At 40.0% G+C, this 16,602-nt stretch overlaps 1 protein-coding gene across 2 annotated transcripts in view; it reads right to left on the reverse strand.

The window, feature by feature from the left end:
• RHBDF1 (rhomboid 5 homolog 1) overlaps positions 1–16,602 on the reverse strand; it is a 249,279-nt gene that overhangs the window by 128,379 nt on the left and 104,298 nt on the right. The window contains exon 2 of one of the 2 annotated variants that reach the window (XM_073647918.1): positions 13,212–13,350. In XM_073647918.1, the coding sequence (XP_073504019.1) occupies positions 13,212–13,325 (114 nt within the window). In that variant the 5' untranslated portion in view covers positions 13,326–13,350. Of the gene's footprint in view, positions 1–13,195; positions 13,351–16,602 lie in introns of those variants that run through there. The other variant, XM_073647919.1, reaches the window with a different exon arrangement.

Genomic DNA, 16,602 nt, shown 5'->3' on the forward strand with positions numbered 1-16,602 from the left:
AAAAATATGAAAAAAATCAATGTTTGAATCAGCTCCCTTATATCATTTCCCTTCTATTTATTCATAAATATGGAGAAAAATAGGCATTTCCACACCTGTAAAAATCAAAACTATGTAAATATAAAATTAACCAACAAATATGGTAAATAGCATAAACGAAAAAAATTATAAAGCCTGTATTGACATTTTTCAGTCACGGCGCCTCCTCAAAAAAATGCTATAAAAAGTAATCAAGACATCATAAGTACTCCACAATGGTAGCAATCAAAATAGCTCACTCTACAAAAAAACAAGCCCTCACACAACTCCACTGACTGAAAAAAAGAAAAAAGTCACAGCTCTCAAAAAATGGTGACACAAACCAAATTTTTCTTTTTCACAAAAAAAGTATCCAACTTTGGTATTGCTTTGAAAGGGTTGTCTAGGCTTGGTAAAAAAAAAATCTGCAGTCACTCTATGTGACTGCAGATTGCTGAATCATGGCAGCGTACTTGGGCTATGTTCACACATCATGGTTTTTTCAGCGTTTTTTGATGCATCTTTTTATGCAAATTTTCAACTGCGTTTTGCAGTACTAGCAAAGTCTATGAGACTCCAGAAATCTCATTTAAACATCATGGGGTTTTTTTGTTCAGGATTTTGTGCTTTGCATGGTTTTTTGAAAGATAGAGCATGTCACTTCTTTCAGCGTTTTTTCACCCATTGGAAGTAATGGATGGGGAAAAAAAACGCACCAAAAACGCAGGTGTCAAGCTTTCAGCATTTTTTGTGCATAAACCAGAATGAAATTTTTTTTTCACTAAACTTTATGTACATGCATAACAAAGACAAAAGGACAGTGAAAGAAACTCTGAAAAAAGCACCAAAAAAAAGCAAGAAAATAGCAACAAAAATCCTGACAATCCTCCTGGCAAGAGATCAGGTTTTGCTGCAGAAAATGAACCCATAAAAAAACATGATGTGTGAACATAGCCTAACAAGCATAAGTTTACTGTGAAAATTGCTACATAACATTAAACACTGACAGTGGTAGGACTCTGACCACTATTTTCCTATACAATGTTTTATATATATGACTTTATTTTGTAGTTACATTTCATTATGGATTCAGTGAGATCATGACCTGTGTTTTATTTACTTTCTATTAAGCAAAAATATCTTTGGCAATGATGTACATCAAGTATTCTCATTATACATAGCACACATTAAAGGGGAATTATTGATCTGTATGCCTGTACAAACACAAGTGCTAAGGTAATACAGGTGTTTACTGAAAACCTTTCTGGTGGAATGTATTGTTTAGATGGGGGCAAGCATCAAAATAGACTCGTGCTTGTCTAAACTGGGCCCGGCCTGCTCCCTGGGTGTTCTGATACAACCTAAGCCTTGCTCCTCAGTCATTACTGCTGGCAAGAGAAGTCATCCTGAGCACACAGCTTAAAGGGGTTTTCCACTTTTAAAAAAGTGGACCCCAAACGAATCCTGTAGTGTAAAATAACAAAGACGATAATACTCACCCTCCCCCACTCTCTATTTTGGTTGCAGCGGTGAAGTCACGTCAGCAGTTTTTTTAACTTGTCTCCAGCTATGTGTTAATAAATAGATATTTATACCCTTTATTTGGCTATATACCATTATTTGTAGGTTTTCTGATTTATTAGGTATTTTTAGCCACTTTATATTCACATGCTTATTTTAGGGGTGTCCTTTCAATACTATTATTTTTTGTTTTCTATTATTATTCTTACTTTTATTACCTTTTGCACAACTTGACAGCTGCACTGTTTGTATAATTAACTGTAAATAGTTGTAAAATATGATCAAATATATTAGAAAACATTGCAAAGTCATACCTAGCCATGAAAATTAACTTAATCACAAAAAAACCCATGTAAACTGAATATCAGCCCTGCTGCAAAATGACCTGGTTACATCGTTTTAGTGATCTTCTTGTCAACTCAGGAGAAAATGACAACGAAGCCAAGGCAGCTGACATTATTCTGTCATGCCGATTGAATTATAAAAACAGACAAGTTGATTTAAAAGGGGGCTGGTACTTGAAATCAATGTCTTCTTCTGGTAACCATGGTTACCTCCAAGGAAACATGTGCAATCATCATGGCTTTTCATCCAAAGGGCTTAACAGGCAAGGACATTGCTGCTTGTAAGATTGCACCTAAATCTATCATTAAGAATTTCAAAGACAGAGAGAGGTTCAATGACTGTGAACAAGGCGTCAGGATGCCCAAGAAAGTCCAGCAAGTGGTAGGAACATCTCCTAAAGAGGATTTATCTACATTATCAGTTCAATACCTGTTCAGAGCTTGCTCAGGAATGACAGCAGTCAGATAGGAGTACATCTGCACACACAGTGGGTCAAAGGCTTTTGTAGTTTAGGCTGGTGTCAAAAAGGACCGCAAAGAAGCCACTTCTCTCCAAGTAAAACAAAGAACAAACTGACTTTCTGCTGGGATTGGACTGAAGAGGACTAGAGTGAACATATTTTCTCTGATAAAGTCCCCTTCAGACTGTTTGGGACATCTGGAAGAATGAAGAAGAAAAGGTCAGAACTACCTTGAGTCGTGTGTCATGCCAATAGTAAAGCATCCTGAGACCACTCATGTGGGGGATTGCTCTTCATCCAAGGGAGTGGGTTCACTCACACTTTTGCCTAAGAACACTGCCATGAATAAAGACTGGGATCTAAAAATCCTCCAAGAGCAACTTTTCACAAAGATCCGGGAGCAATTTGGTGATGAACAAAACTTTTTCAAGCATGATGGAGAGCCATATAACAAGGTTAAAGTGAAAACTAAGTGGTTCGGGGAACAAAATATTGAAATTTTGGGTCCATGGCCAGTAAACATTCCAGGTCTCAATCCCATTGAGGAGCTGTGGTCAATCCTCAAAAAGTGAGTGGACAAACAAAAACAGAGAAATTGTGATAAACTCCAAGCACTCATTAGACAGAATGCGTTGTCATCAGTCAGGATTTGGCTCAGAAGCTGATATCCAGCTACCAGGGTGAATTACAGGAATGTAATAAAGTCTTTCCATAAGTCTGTAAATATTGAGTCTTTCCATAAACTTGCTATATTTGTCAATAAAGTTGAAAATTGTATGGCATGCTGGTAATTGTACTTCAGTAGCCATAAAAAACATCTTATTAAAATATCTAAAAACACTGAAGCAGCAAACTTTGTGAAAAACAAAATTTGTGTCAGTCTCAAAACGTATGCCCATAACTGTATACTTGTATAATTAATTTGTACATATGGATTTTGCACTGTAGTTGATTGATGAGCCCGTTTATTGACTGAAAACACCAAATTGCTCCAAGGAGAAAATAGATCCCAGATTAAGGGATGTTAAAACTTAATAACTTTTATTTAATTATAATTAAGATAGGTCAAGGGATATTAACCCCTTTACAACCCAAGGTGGTTTGCACGTTAATGACCAGGCCAATTTTTACAAGTCACTTTATGAGGTAATTACTCTGGAATGCTTCAACGGATCCCCCTGATTCTGAGATTGTTTTTTTCGTGACATATTGTACTTCATGATTGTGGTAAAATTTCTTCGATATCACTTGCGTTTATTTGTGATAAAAACGGAAATTTGTCGAAAATTTTGAAAATTTTGCAATTTTCAAAATTTGAATTTTTATGCCCTTAAATCAGAGAGATATGTCACACAAAAGAGTTAATAAATAACATTTCCCACATGTCTACTTTACATCAGCACAATTTTGGAACCAACATTTTTTTTTGTTAGGGAGCTATAAGGGTTAAAAGTTTACCAGCGATTTCTCATTTTTCCAACAAAATTTACAAAACCATTTTTTTAGGGACCACATCACATTTGAAGTCACTTTGAGACGTCTTTATGACAGAAAATACCCAAAAGTGACACCATTTTAAAAACTGCAACCCTCAAGGTGCTCAAAACCACATTCAAGAACTTTATTAACCCTTCAGGTGCTTCACAGGAATTTTTGGAATGTGTAAGAAAAAAATGAACATTTAACTTTTTTCACAAAAATGTCACTTTAGACCCAATTTTTTTATTTTTGCAGGGGTAACAGGAAAAAATGGACCCCAAAACTTGTTGTGCAATTTCCCCTGGGCATGCAGATACCCCATATGTGGGGAAAAACCACTGTTTGGGCGCACGGCAGGGCTCGGAAGGGAAGGAGCGCCATTTGACTTTTTGATTGTAAAATTTGCTTGAATAATTAGCGGACGCCATGTTGCGTTTGGAGAGCCCTGATGTGCCTAAACAGTGGAAACCCCCCACAAGTGACCCCATTTTGGAAACTAGACCCCCAAGGCACCTATCTAGATGCATAGTGAGCACTTGGAACCCTCAGGTGCTTCACAAATTGATTCGTAAAAATGAAAAAGTGGAAAAAAAAAAACACTTTCATTTTTACGAATCAATTTGTGAAGCACCTAGGGGTTCCAAGTTCTCACTATGCATCTAGATAGGTGCCTTGGGGGGTCTAGTTTCCAAAATGGGGTCACTTGTGGGGGAGCTCCACTGTTTAGGCACATCAGGGGCTCTCCAAACACAACATGGTGTCCGCTAACAATTTGAGCCGATTTTCCATTCAATTTGTTAGCGGACACCATGTTGCGTTTGGAGAGCTCCTGATGTGCCTAAACAGTGGAGCTCCCCCACAAGTGACCCCATTTTGGAAACTATACCCCTCAAGGATTTTATTAAGGGGTATAGTGAACATTTTGAACCCAGAGGTACGACACAGAATTTGATAACATTAGGTTATCATATTGAATAAGTTGTTATTAGTCTTGAGCGCAAGTGCTCGCTACTTGAGTTTGCATCGGGTACTCAGGTATGCACCATGTATCACGGGTGCTCAAGTGAAATGCTCGAGTCCCCGCCCGCATGTTTCACGGTTATTAGACACCCCCAAAAAAACATGCGGGGATCGCTCGTGCATAGCAGGCAATCCCCGCAAGGTTTTTTTGGCCGCGAAGCATATGGGGCGGAGACTCGAGCACCCGCGATACTCAGTGCATACCCGAGCTCCCGATGCAAACTCAAGTAGTGAGCACTTGCGCTCAACACTAGTCGCCATATCGTCATTTTTTTTTTTTTTTACTTTTGAAAAAAAAAAAAAACCCAACCCTAACATTAGCACAACCCCAACCCCAGCCCTAGCGTTTATTTTTTACGCCGTTCCTCATGCAGTATAAGTGATGAGATTACTTTATTCTTCGGGTTGGTGCGATTACAGCGATACCAGAATCATATTGGGTTTTTATGATTGACAGCTGTCACACACTAAAAGACACATATTTTGTAAAATCTAGTTTTTGCATCGCCATATTTTGACACGTATAATTTTTCCTTATTTTGGCCGACAGTCATGTGACAGCTTGTTTTTTTGCGGGATGAGTTGACGTTTTTATTGGTGCCATTTTCAGGTATGTGACATTTTTCGATCGCGTTCTATTCCAGCTTTTGTGAGGCAGAATAAACAAAAACCAACAATTCAGGAATTGTTTTTTTTTTTTTATTTTTTTTTTATTCTACTCCGCGTGTGGTAAAATTGATAAGGCAGCTTTATTCTTCGGGTCAGTACGTTTACAGCGGTACCACATTTATATCGTTTTTTATGTTTTGGCGCTTTTACACAATAAAAGCTATTTTATAGAAAAAAAATTTTTTTTGCATCGCTTTATTCTGAGAGCTGTAACTTTTTGATTTTTCGGATGATGGAGCTGTATGGCGGCTTGTTTTTTGCGGGACGAGATGACGTTTTCAGCGGTACCATTTTTATTTATATTCGTCTTTTTGATCGCGTGTTATTCCATTTTTTGCTTGGCGGTATGATGATAAAGCATTGTATTTTGCTTTGTTTTTTATTTTTTTTTTTTACCGTGTTCACTGAAGGGGTTAACTAGTGGAACAGTTTTCTAGGTCAGGTCGTTACGGACACGGCGATACCAAATATGTGTACTTTTATTGTTTGTTTGTTTTTTTTTCATAATAATATTTATTGATGGGTACATTATATTTTTATTTTTAGTGGATTATTTTTTTATTTTTTTTTTTTATATTTTTACAATTTATTTTTTTTTTTTCACTTTCAGAGTTTTTTTTTACTTTTTTACTTTGTCCCACTATGGGACTTTCACTTTTTTTATTCTGATCGCCTGCATGGCACAGGAATGCAGCACCATCCCTGTGCCATGCAGGCTGTCAGCGCTGGACAGGGAGAAGATAGTTTGGAGATGCACTGCGCATGTCCAAACAATCTTCCTGCTGTCTGGTGACCCTGATGTTGTCATGACGACATCGGGTCGTCATGGCAACACCCGGGAAGCCGCAGCAGACAGCACTGGAGGCCGGAAGAGGAGGTGAGTATACCGATCACCTCCCCTTGCGACCGCAATGCTGCGATCGACTTCGATCGCAGCATTGCAGGGGTTAATGTGCTGGGAGCGGTGCAGGACCGCTCCCTGCACATAGTACTGGGTGTCAGCTGTGACAATCAGCTGACACCCGGCGGCGATCGTGCCCGCACAGCCTGTGTGCGCGAGCGATCGCCATGACGTACTAATACGGGTCAGGCTCTTAAAGCCCAGGGCACAGACGCGTATTAGTACGTCATGGGCTTTAAAGGGGTTAAAATTTAATATCTAAGAACCAATGTACACATGACAAAGCTTTATAAGATCTTGCATGACATTTTGAGAATCATTCTAGCCACAACCCCCTTAGGAAGCCTACAAGGGCGAAACTTGTTAAAAAGGGGTGACTATCTAGTTCTTTTAAAGTGCTTATCTGAATGGAAAAGAGGATTCATGCTGCAATAAATTTTAATATCCCTTGACCTATCTTAATTATAATTAAATAAAAGTTATTAAGTTTTAACATCCCTTAATCTGGGATCTATTTGCTCCTTTGAAGCAATTTGGTGTTTGCGGATATAATTATCCCTCTCTGAGAAGAGTCTGCATAGACCGTGTGCAGAGAACCGCAAGTGTAAGTGGTTGCTATGGACAACAGCGGTTTTGTTTGCCCGAGCTGGTTCTAGTTCAGCAGTATATGAGTAGCTAGGCTATGTTCTGTTTAGTTAGCGCCTGGATAAGGCTAGGGTTTTATGTTTATGTTTAGGATTTTGTTTTAGTGCTGTGTAACCTGTGGAAAGCAATAAAAACTGGACGTGTTTGAACCAAAACTGCATTGCCTGTGTGATCTCTACCCAAGACATAATGGCTACCAGAGAGAGCGAGACCCTACAATATGTATAGTACATTCATAAACAGCATCACCAATTTTCTAAGAAAATATATTTCTAAAGGTGCTATGGACATGAAATTCTCACCAGATGTCGGTAACAACCCATCGAATCCATACAGACAAATAAATGAAATCACAGATGTCTATAAGTTAAATTATGTGTAAAAATGAGAATTGACACAGAAAAAGTATTGAACACATGACGAAAAAAAGTGCAATAAGCCAAGGAAAGTCATGACACCAGCTGAAATCTATCAGTAATTAGAAAACAATCCTGCCACTTAGTGAAAAATAATATCAGCTGGTTCACCTGATGGCCTATAAAAAGGTGTCTCATTACCAAGGTGCCACACAAGAAAAATCTCATGATGGGTAAAACCAGTGAGCTGTCTTAAGACCTTCACAACCTTATTGTTGCAAAACATACTAATGACATTGGGTACAGAAGAATTTCTAAACTACTGAAGATTCCAGTAAGCACTGTTGGGGCCATAACCCGGAAGTGGAAAAAACATCATTTCACCATAAACCGGTCACAACCAAGATTTCAGACAGAGAAGTGAAAAGAATTATCAAAAGAGTTTTCCAAGAGCCAAGGATCACCAATGGAGAGCTACAGAAAGACCTGGAATCAGCAAGTAAAACTGTTTCAAAGAAAACAAGTAATGCACTCAACCTCCATGGCCTGTATGCATGCTCACCACACAAGACTCCACTGCTGAACAAAAAGTATGGTAAAGCGCATTTAAAGTTTGGTCAACAACATTTAGACAAGCCTGTGAAATACTGGGAGAATATAGTCTAGTCAGATGAGACCAAAATTGAACTCTTTGGATGCCATAATATACACGATGTTTGAAGGCCAAAAGGCACTGCATAACACCCCATAAACACCATACCAGCAGTGAAGTTTGGAGGTGGGAACATCATGATGTGCGGCTGTTTTTCTGCATACAGCACTGGCAAACGTCATATAATTGAAGGAAGGATAAATGGACAAGTGTACAGAGACAGTCTTGGAAAAACATCTGCAGCCATCTATCAGGATGATGAAAATGAAACAAGGCTGGACATTTCAGCAAGACAATGATGCTAAACACACAGCCAATTTCTTTCTCAATTGGTTTCAGAGAAAGAAAATAAAGCTGCTAGAACGGCCCAGCCAATCACCTGACATGAATCCAACAGAAAATTTATGGAAAGAACTAAAGCTCAGAGTTCATTGAAGGACCCAAGGAAGCTCCAGGATTTGAAGAATGTTTGTGTGGAAGAATGGGCCAAAATCACACCTGAGCAATGCATACGACTAGATTCTTAATAGAGTAGACATCTTGAAGCTGTCATAACCAAGAAAGGCTTTTGTAGGAAATATTAAAGGCAATCTGTCATGAGAAAAAAAAACGCTATTAACCTGCAGGTATGGGGTTAATATGCAGTTTAATAGCATTATTAACCTGCCCAGCACTAGCATATAGCCGAACGCTGCGGGGAGAAAATGAACTTTTTCCCCCCACAGCGTTCCAGTTTCAGTCACGGTGGCAGTGTCGGAGCGAGTTCAGTCACTGCTTTGAGTATACAGAGCGGTGGCTGTAACCACGCTCCCAGCACTGACTGACAACCAGACCCAATGCAGAGCGAGTGTCAGTCAGTGCCAGGGGCGCGGTTACAGCCGCCGCTACTGTATACTCAGAGAAGTGACTGAACCTGCGCCAGCTCTGCCCCCGTGACAGAGTCTGTAACGCTGCGGGGGAAATAAAGTTAACTTTCTTCCCACAGAGTTCGCCTAAGTGCGGGTGCAGGGAAGGTTAATACCACTATTAACCTGCAGATTAATCCCATATCTGCAGAAAAATAGCATTTTTTTCTGGTGACAGATTCCCTTTAAATAAATTTCATTAAGCTTGTTCAATACTTTCTCCCTGTGCCATTTCTCATTATTACACATAACTTAATTTATGGACATGTATGGTTTGATGTTTTTGCCAGTGTGGATTGGATGGGTTGTTACCGACATCTGGTGAGAATTTCATGTTTCATGTTATCTTAGCCTCTCACCCAGCCAAATCAGATCTCATACTTTGTACTGACTAGGGGCAATACCCCAAAACACCAAGTCTACAAATTGAGATTCTGATTTGGCTTTTACCCCAAGTCATATTTCAAGGCTTGTTAAAGGGTCAATAATGACTTTTAGGATTGCTACTTCCAATAGGTGGTACTAGAGTTCAAGTCCTCTTCCTCTCTGATGAGACAATTTGCATATTTGGTTTCCCAGAGGAGCATGCAAGGCGTTTAAGTCTCCTCATACTGGCATGCCAGACCTATCACTCTTCACAAGGAGAAACCTTACCCTTTAGATCCATGTTTCATGTTAGAAATATATTTACTTAGAAAATTGGTGACATGTTCAATACTTATTTCACCCGCTGTATATTCCTGTATTTTGACTTTTAATATAGGACCTTTGATTCAGATCCTGGAGGATATATACGCTGCTACTGTCTTCCCTATTTTATATCTTTAGCGGTCAGATAGAAGCTGAAATACAGTCATGGCTGAAAATGTTAGCACCCTTGATATTGTTCCAGAAAATGAAGTATTTCTCCCAGAAAATAATTTCAATTACACAAGTTTTGTTATACACGTTTATATCCTTTGTGTGCATTGGAACACCACAAAAAAGCAAACTGGACATAATTTGACACAAAACCTCAAAAATGGGCCGGACAAAATTGTTGGCACCCTCAACTTAATATTTGGTTGCACGTTCTTTAGAATAAATAACTGCAATCAATCACTTGCTATAACCATCAACAAGCTTCTTACACCTCTCACCTGGAATCTTGGACCTCTCTTCTTTTGCAAACTGCTCCAGGTCTCTCATATTTGAAGGGTTCCTCTTCCCAACAGCAATTTTAAGATTTCTCCACAGGTGTTCAATGGGATTTAGATCCAGACTTATTTATCACCACCTCAGAACTATCCAGCACTTTGTTTCCATCCATTTCTGGGTGTTTCTTAAAGTATGTCTGGGGTCATTGTCCTGCTGGAAGTCCCATGACCTAGGGTGCAAACCCAGGTTTCTGACACTGGGCACTACATTGCGACCCAAAATCCTTTGGTAATCTTCAGATTTCATGATGCCTTGCACACAGTCAAGGCACCCAGTGCCAGAGGCAGCAACAAAAAAAAAACTAAAAAATCTCTGAACCTCCTGCATATTTCACTGTAGGGACTGTGTGCTTTTCTTTGTAGGCCTCATTCTGTACTCGGTAAACAATAGAATAATGTGCTTTATCAAAAAGCTCTATCTTGGCCTCATCTGTCCACAAGACTCTTTCCCAGAATGATATTAGCTCACTCACTTACATTTTGGCAAATTGCAGTCTTTGCTTTTTTATGTCTCTGTGCCAGCAGCAAGGTCCTCCTGGGTCTCCTGCTATAGCGTTTCATTTCATTCAAATGTTGACGGATAGTTCGCACCGACACTGATACATGCTGAGCCTGCAGGCCAGCTTGAATTTCTCTGGAACTTTATTGGGGCTGCTTATCCACCATCCGGACTATCCTGCGTTGCAACCTTTCATCAATTTTTCTCTGCCGTCCACGTCCAGAGAGATTAGCTACAGTGCCATGGGTTGTAAACTTCTTGATTATGTTGAAGACTGTGGACAAAGGAACATCAACATCTCTGGAGATGGACTTGTAACCTTGAAATTGTTGATATTTTTCAACAATTTTGGTTCTCAAGGCCTCAAACAGTTCTCTTCTCCTCTTTCTGCTCTCCATGCTTAGTGTGGCACACAAATACACAATGCAAAGATTGAGTTAACTTCTCCCCTTTTTATTTGGTTTCAGGTGTGATTTTCATATTGCCCACACCTGTTACTTGCCACAGGTGAGTTTGAACGAGCATCGCATGCTTGAAACAAAGTTGTTTACCCACAATTTTGGAAAGGTGTCAACAATTTTGTCAGCCCATTTTTGGGGTTTTGTGTGAAACTGATATTATGTCCAGTTTGACTTTTTTTCCTCTGTTTTTCTTGTGTTGTTCCAATACACACAAAGGAAATAAACATGTGTATAACAAAACATGTGTAATTGCAATAATTTTCTGGGAGAAATACTTCATTTTCTGGAACAATTTCAAGGGTGTCAACACTTTCATCCATGACTGTAAGTGTATTGTGTTTAATATTATGAGACTTAATAGTCTATAAAGTTCATTGACAAAAAAAAATGTGCGCTTTATTTCATCTTTTTTAAATTTATTTTCCTTTTTTTTATCTCATAGAGGCATTTATCATTTTTATTTTTAACTTTCTCATCTATATGCCAGTACATTAGCCTATGTGCTAAAAGTACACAGGTAATAGTTGAAACATACCTTACTATGTCCTAGCAACAAGGAATATGGTCAGATAACCAATAGGGTCCTCCAATGGACCCTGTGCTGATACAAGGTACAATAGGCAATAACAATCAAAGACTCTCCCCCTTTGAACACCAATATACAGCTCTGGCAAAAATTAAGAGACCACTGAACAGTTTTCCATTGGAAAGTATGGAAAGACTGGTGGAAAGCATGCCAAGACGAATGAAAGCTGTGATTAAAAATCATGGTTAGTCCACCAAATATTGATTTCTGAACTCTTCCTGAGTTAAAACATGAGTAATTTGAAAGCACTGTTTCTTTTTAGTATTTTGACGCTTTATCATTTGCTGCAAATAAATACAACATTTTTAGCTTTGAATTTTGGAGACATGTTGTCAGTAGTTTATAGACTAAAGCAACAATGTACATTTTACTCAAAAATATACCTATAAAGAGAAAAATCAGAGAAACTGAAAATTTTGCAATGGTCTCTTAATTTTTGCCAGAGCTGTATATTGATCATGGCAGTAAAAGGGTTAACAGCAGAACTGTTAAATCTAAGTGCAATTAGTGGGGGGTCCAACTCCGAGGATCCCCAAAGGTCATCAGAACAAGTAGTAGTGCTCTAGAGGATAAAGTGGCCCCTCAGTGACAAATCTGTACATGCATCTGTGCCTGGTATTGGCTCAATGGCATCCTCCAACAGTCTAATCTGTATGACAAACATTACCCCCCAAAAAACAAAGGTCTTACTGACAAACGTTTATTTCCTCTAGCATGTGGCGCATAGTTTTTTGGCAGTTGTATATCCATCTTTCTTTGTTAAAACAAGTCTGTTCTGCCAAGCTAAACATATGAGTGTGTAATAAATGGGGCAAGATAGCTGCCAGCACAACTGTCTTGCTATACGTATGGCCAACTAAAGGCATAAACTCAAAATGGAGCTCACTATATCAGAGTGAGAAGAGACAAAATGAGAAAGGTAACATGCAGATACTAATTTATATCCAAGAGTAACAGAAAAGAAACAGCAAAATGCAAAGTTCTAGTAAAATACGCTCTTGTATATTCACAGGGTGCTGTAATGATACTGCACGTCTCCACCAAGTTCTAAAATCTTAGGTGACTCAATAGTAATACTTTATTGCTCCTAAGACACTAACATTCACAACTTTGTAATATCTGGTTGCCAAGGTAAAACACATCAGCTGCCCCTAATATATCAGCGGCCCTCAATGTACCCATTACCCACTGGTGTCTGGTAACCCAATTTCAGCAGAGGTGTAAGCTCCTGCTGATGATTTCTGTTACTATTCCATCCCTAAAACATGACAGTCTGGACTCGTTAATCCTCCTACCCATTTCTTGACGAATAAGAGACATTTGTAGACTTCTGGTTGCTTTCTCCTTCATTTTTGCTGCGATAAAGTAAAATTCAGGAACCCAAAATGAAAAGCATGCAGTTATCATGATTTATATTCATGTGCATTCACCTATACACAATTTTCTGCCTGTAGCTAAGAATGTCAAAAAGCAGTAAATCACCAGCATTATGTCATACCGGAACAAAGACCGGCTCCTCGCTTGTAGTAGTTACAGATGGGATTTCTAATTTTAACCATGGCGGCTTCTTTCTTTGTAAACTGCTTGTACTGTCCCGACGCACTTCAGTCATCTTTGTTCTGTTATACTTGCTGTACCTATTAGCAAAAGAAAAAAATAAGTATTATTAACATTGAAAGTATTAACGCATTTCCTGTCACTTTACTACAAAAAATCCTTATGACCACTGGCAGGAGCAGCCATTTGTCCTGTGTCTTTCATGCAGTACACGGAATTATTTTTAAATCTTACACCAAATGAATATTTGAACTTGTCTCAAATTTCACTGGCAACATCTTTTTCTACATTTTGCTGAGTTCATCTTATAGGTCATGCAGACGTTTATCTACCAGCGATCAAAAATGCATCTTAATTTACTCTGTTTAATGTGAGATGGCATGCTTTCATAAATGATGAAGTACAAAGTTGTAGAGGAGTTTGTATGTTCTCCCCGTATTTGCGTGGGTTTCTTACAGGTATTCTGGTTTCCTCTCACACTCCAAAGACATACCGATAGGGAATGTAGACTGTTAGCCCCAATGGGGACAGTGATGATAATGTGGCACCCCAGGGGTCTGGTTTCCACAGTAACAAGCAATGTTATGTCTGAGAGCAGGTGGGAGGTCTCTTGGCCAGGGATCCTGTTCATGCCACACCTCCTGTCCAGTCTTGGGAGGGGAAGACCTTCCCCTATATAAACCCGGGGCTGAAGCAGGGTTAGTCAGTCAAGGAGAGTAGAGACAAGAAACAGTCACAGGAAGAAACAGCAGAAGCTCAGTGGGAGCAATACTACTACAAGTCAGGGGCTGGCAGCTGCAGAGCTCGCCCTGACTGAGAAGCTTTCTTACCGGACCCGGCGTCCGAGGCTGTGGGGACTAACTCTTACCCAGCAGCAGAAGCCGACCGGCAGGGGATTTCAGGTCCTCAGGCCCAGAAACCCGAAGGCACGGTCACACGCGTGGGACCAGCGCCGCCATCGTGGAGCGGAAGCCATTAGAAGGCCCCGAGTCACCGGCCATACGGGTGAGCACCACACGGTACACTCAGGGACGTGGGCTACTTATATCCGCTTCTAGCAAGGTAGCCAGAAGAGTACAGTCAGTTTGGGAGGCCTACAACTCCGCCTGGCCAGGGGAGATCCCATCTGCTCAAGGACTGACCAGGCCCCGTTTGCTAGCAAGTACTCCGGGAGGGTCTATCGTTGTTACCAGTAAAGACCCTGAATTACACCGCACCGTCTCTGAGTGGTTCCTGCTACCCTCATCTTCCACGTCGGCTGCCCTGAGGCCATACCCCTCCCGTTGGGGGTTATACTATCACGCTGCACATTCTACACCGGCCTCAGCGGTCTGCCCTGCAGCGGCAGCTCCATAGCTGCAAATCAACGGGTGGCGTAGTCGACACTCAAATAACATCTATCAAGACTGCCACACACTGAGTTGACTCCCTAGGCACGGACCGGGTCCCCGCCACTCGGAGACTACAACCCTCATCTGATCCGGTTCCGGGTAAGCCCCCGTGCGCGAGACGCTGCGCGACACAGCAGGCCCAGGGGCGCGTCAATAATGTCTGTAAAGTACTACGGAAATGGATGGCGCTATATCATTTTTTTTTTAACACTTTACTCACTTATATAGCGCCATTAGCTCCACAGCGCTTTACAGACATCATCATCATCACGGTCCCCATTGGGGCTCACAATCTACATTCCCTATCAATATGTCTTTGGAGTGTGGGAGGAAACCGCAGTACAAGGAGGAAACCCACACAAACATGGGGAGAACATACAAACTCACTGCAGATGTTGTCCATGGTGGGATTTGAACCCAGGACCCCAGCCCTGCAAGGCTGCAGTGCTATTTACTGTAAAATAAATAAATAGAAGTTATTTTCTTCTACTCCTATTATTTCTCCATTACAGAAGAATAACATTTAAGACAGTGGAACTAATGTTATGTTCTTTTTCAGCAGAATAAGAGCAAAGTACAGGACCAGTACAAAGGAGCTATATGTATGTGCTGTATAGTCAACATAATTTAGGTAAAAAATAAAAACAATTTCAAGTGTCAGTCTAGAAGTTAAGCTGAATGGAAGGCTGGAAGGAATGATAGCATTATACAAAAAAAGCAATGTAAAATTGATGTCACTTCAGTTATTATATTTTAAATACAATGTAAAAATAATATATATATATATATATATATATATATATATATACACACACACACATACACACATACATACACACACAAACCAAAGAAACCTGACCAGCACCTCCTAATGTGAACTTGTGCCAGCTGCTGTAACTGTATAATAAATCAAAAGTATGCAGCAGCACTCCAAACGGCCAAGATACGTCATAACAATGAAAATATTAGATCTAAACTGTTTTGCTCAGCAACAAGTACTTACAAAAAACGAAGGTTTTTAGCGCATAAACTGGCCAATTCATGTGTGCCCATCAACCACGGCAAGGTAACCTCCCCCTGATGGGCAACTACTCTGCCTTCCATGCCACTTTTGGGCTACAAGCCTACAACTAAACGGACAAACATGTCTTCTTGTGGGCTAAAAACACCTACATTTAAAGGGCAAGCAGAGCTGTTTATACATCACCTGGTGGTTAATGGGAGGAGTGCAGAATCAGGCAAGAGGCAGTTACACCCCCTTATAGTAATACAAACCAAAGAATATGTATATACAGCACAGACCAAAAGTTTGGACACACCTTCTCATTTAAAGATTTTTCTGTATTTTCATGACTATGAAAATTGTACATTCACACTGAAGGCATCAAAACTATGAATTGACACATGTGGAATTATATACTTAACAATAAAGTGTGAAACTACTGAAAATAGGTCTTATATACTAGGTTCTTCAAAGTAGCCACCTTTTGCTTTGATGACTGCTTTGCACACTCTTGGCATTCTCTTGATGAGCTTCAAGAGGTAGTCACCGGAAATGGTTTTCACTTCACAGGTGTGCCCTGTCAGGTTTAATAAGTGGGATTTCTTGCCTTATAAATGGGGTTGGGACCATCAGTTGTGTTGTGCAGAAGTCTGGTGGATACACAGCTGATAGTCCTACTGAATAGACTGTTAGCTGCTTTTTTCTTGCCATAATACAAATTCTAAGTAAAGAAAAACGAGTGGCCATCATTACTTTAAGAAATGAAGGTCAGTCAGTGCGAAAAATTGGGCAAACTTTGAAAGTGTCCCCAAGTGCAGTTGCAAAAACCATCAAGCGCTACAAAGAAACTGGCTCACATGAGGACCGCCCCAGGAAAGGAAGACCAAGAGTCACCTCTGCTTCTGAGGATAAGTTGATCCGAGTCACCAGCCTCAGAA

Source organism: Phyllobates terribilis, unplaced genomic scaffold, assembly GCF_046119375.1.
Source record: "Phyllobates terribilis strain yellow unplaced genomic scaffold, ASM4611937v1 Scaffold_9__5_contigs__length_417890890, whole genome shotgun sequence".
In the NCBI taxonomy this organism is placed as follows: Eukaryota; Metazoa; Chordata; class Amphibia; order Anura; family Dendrobatidae; genus Phyllobates; species Phyllobates terribilis.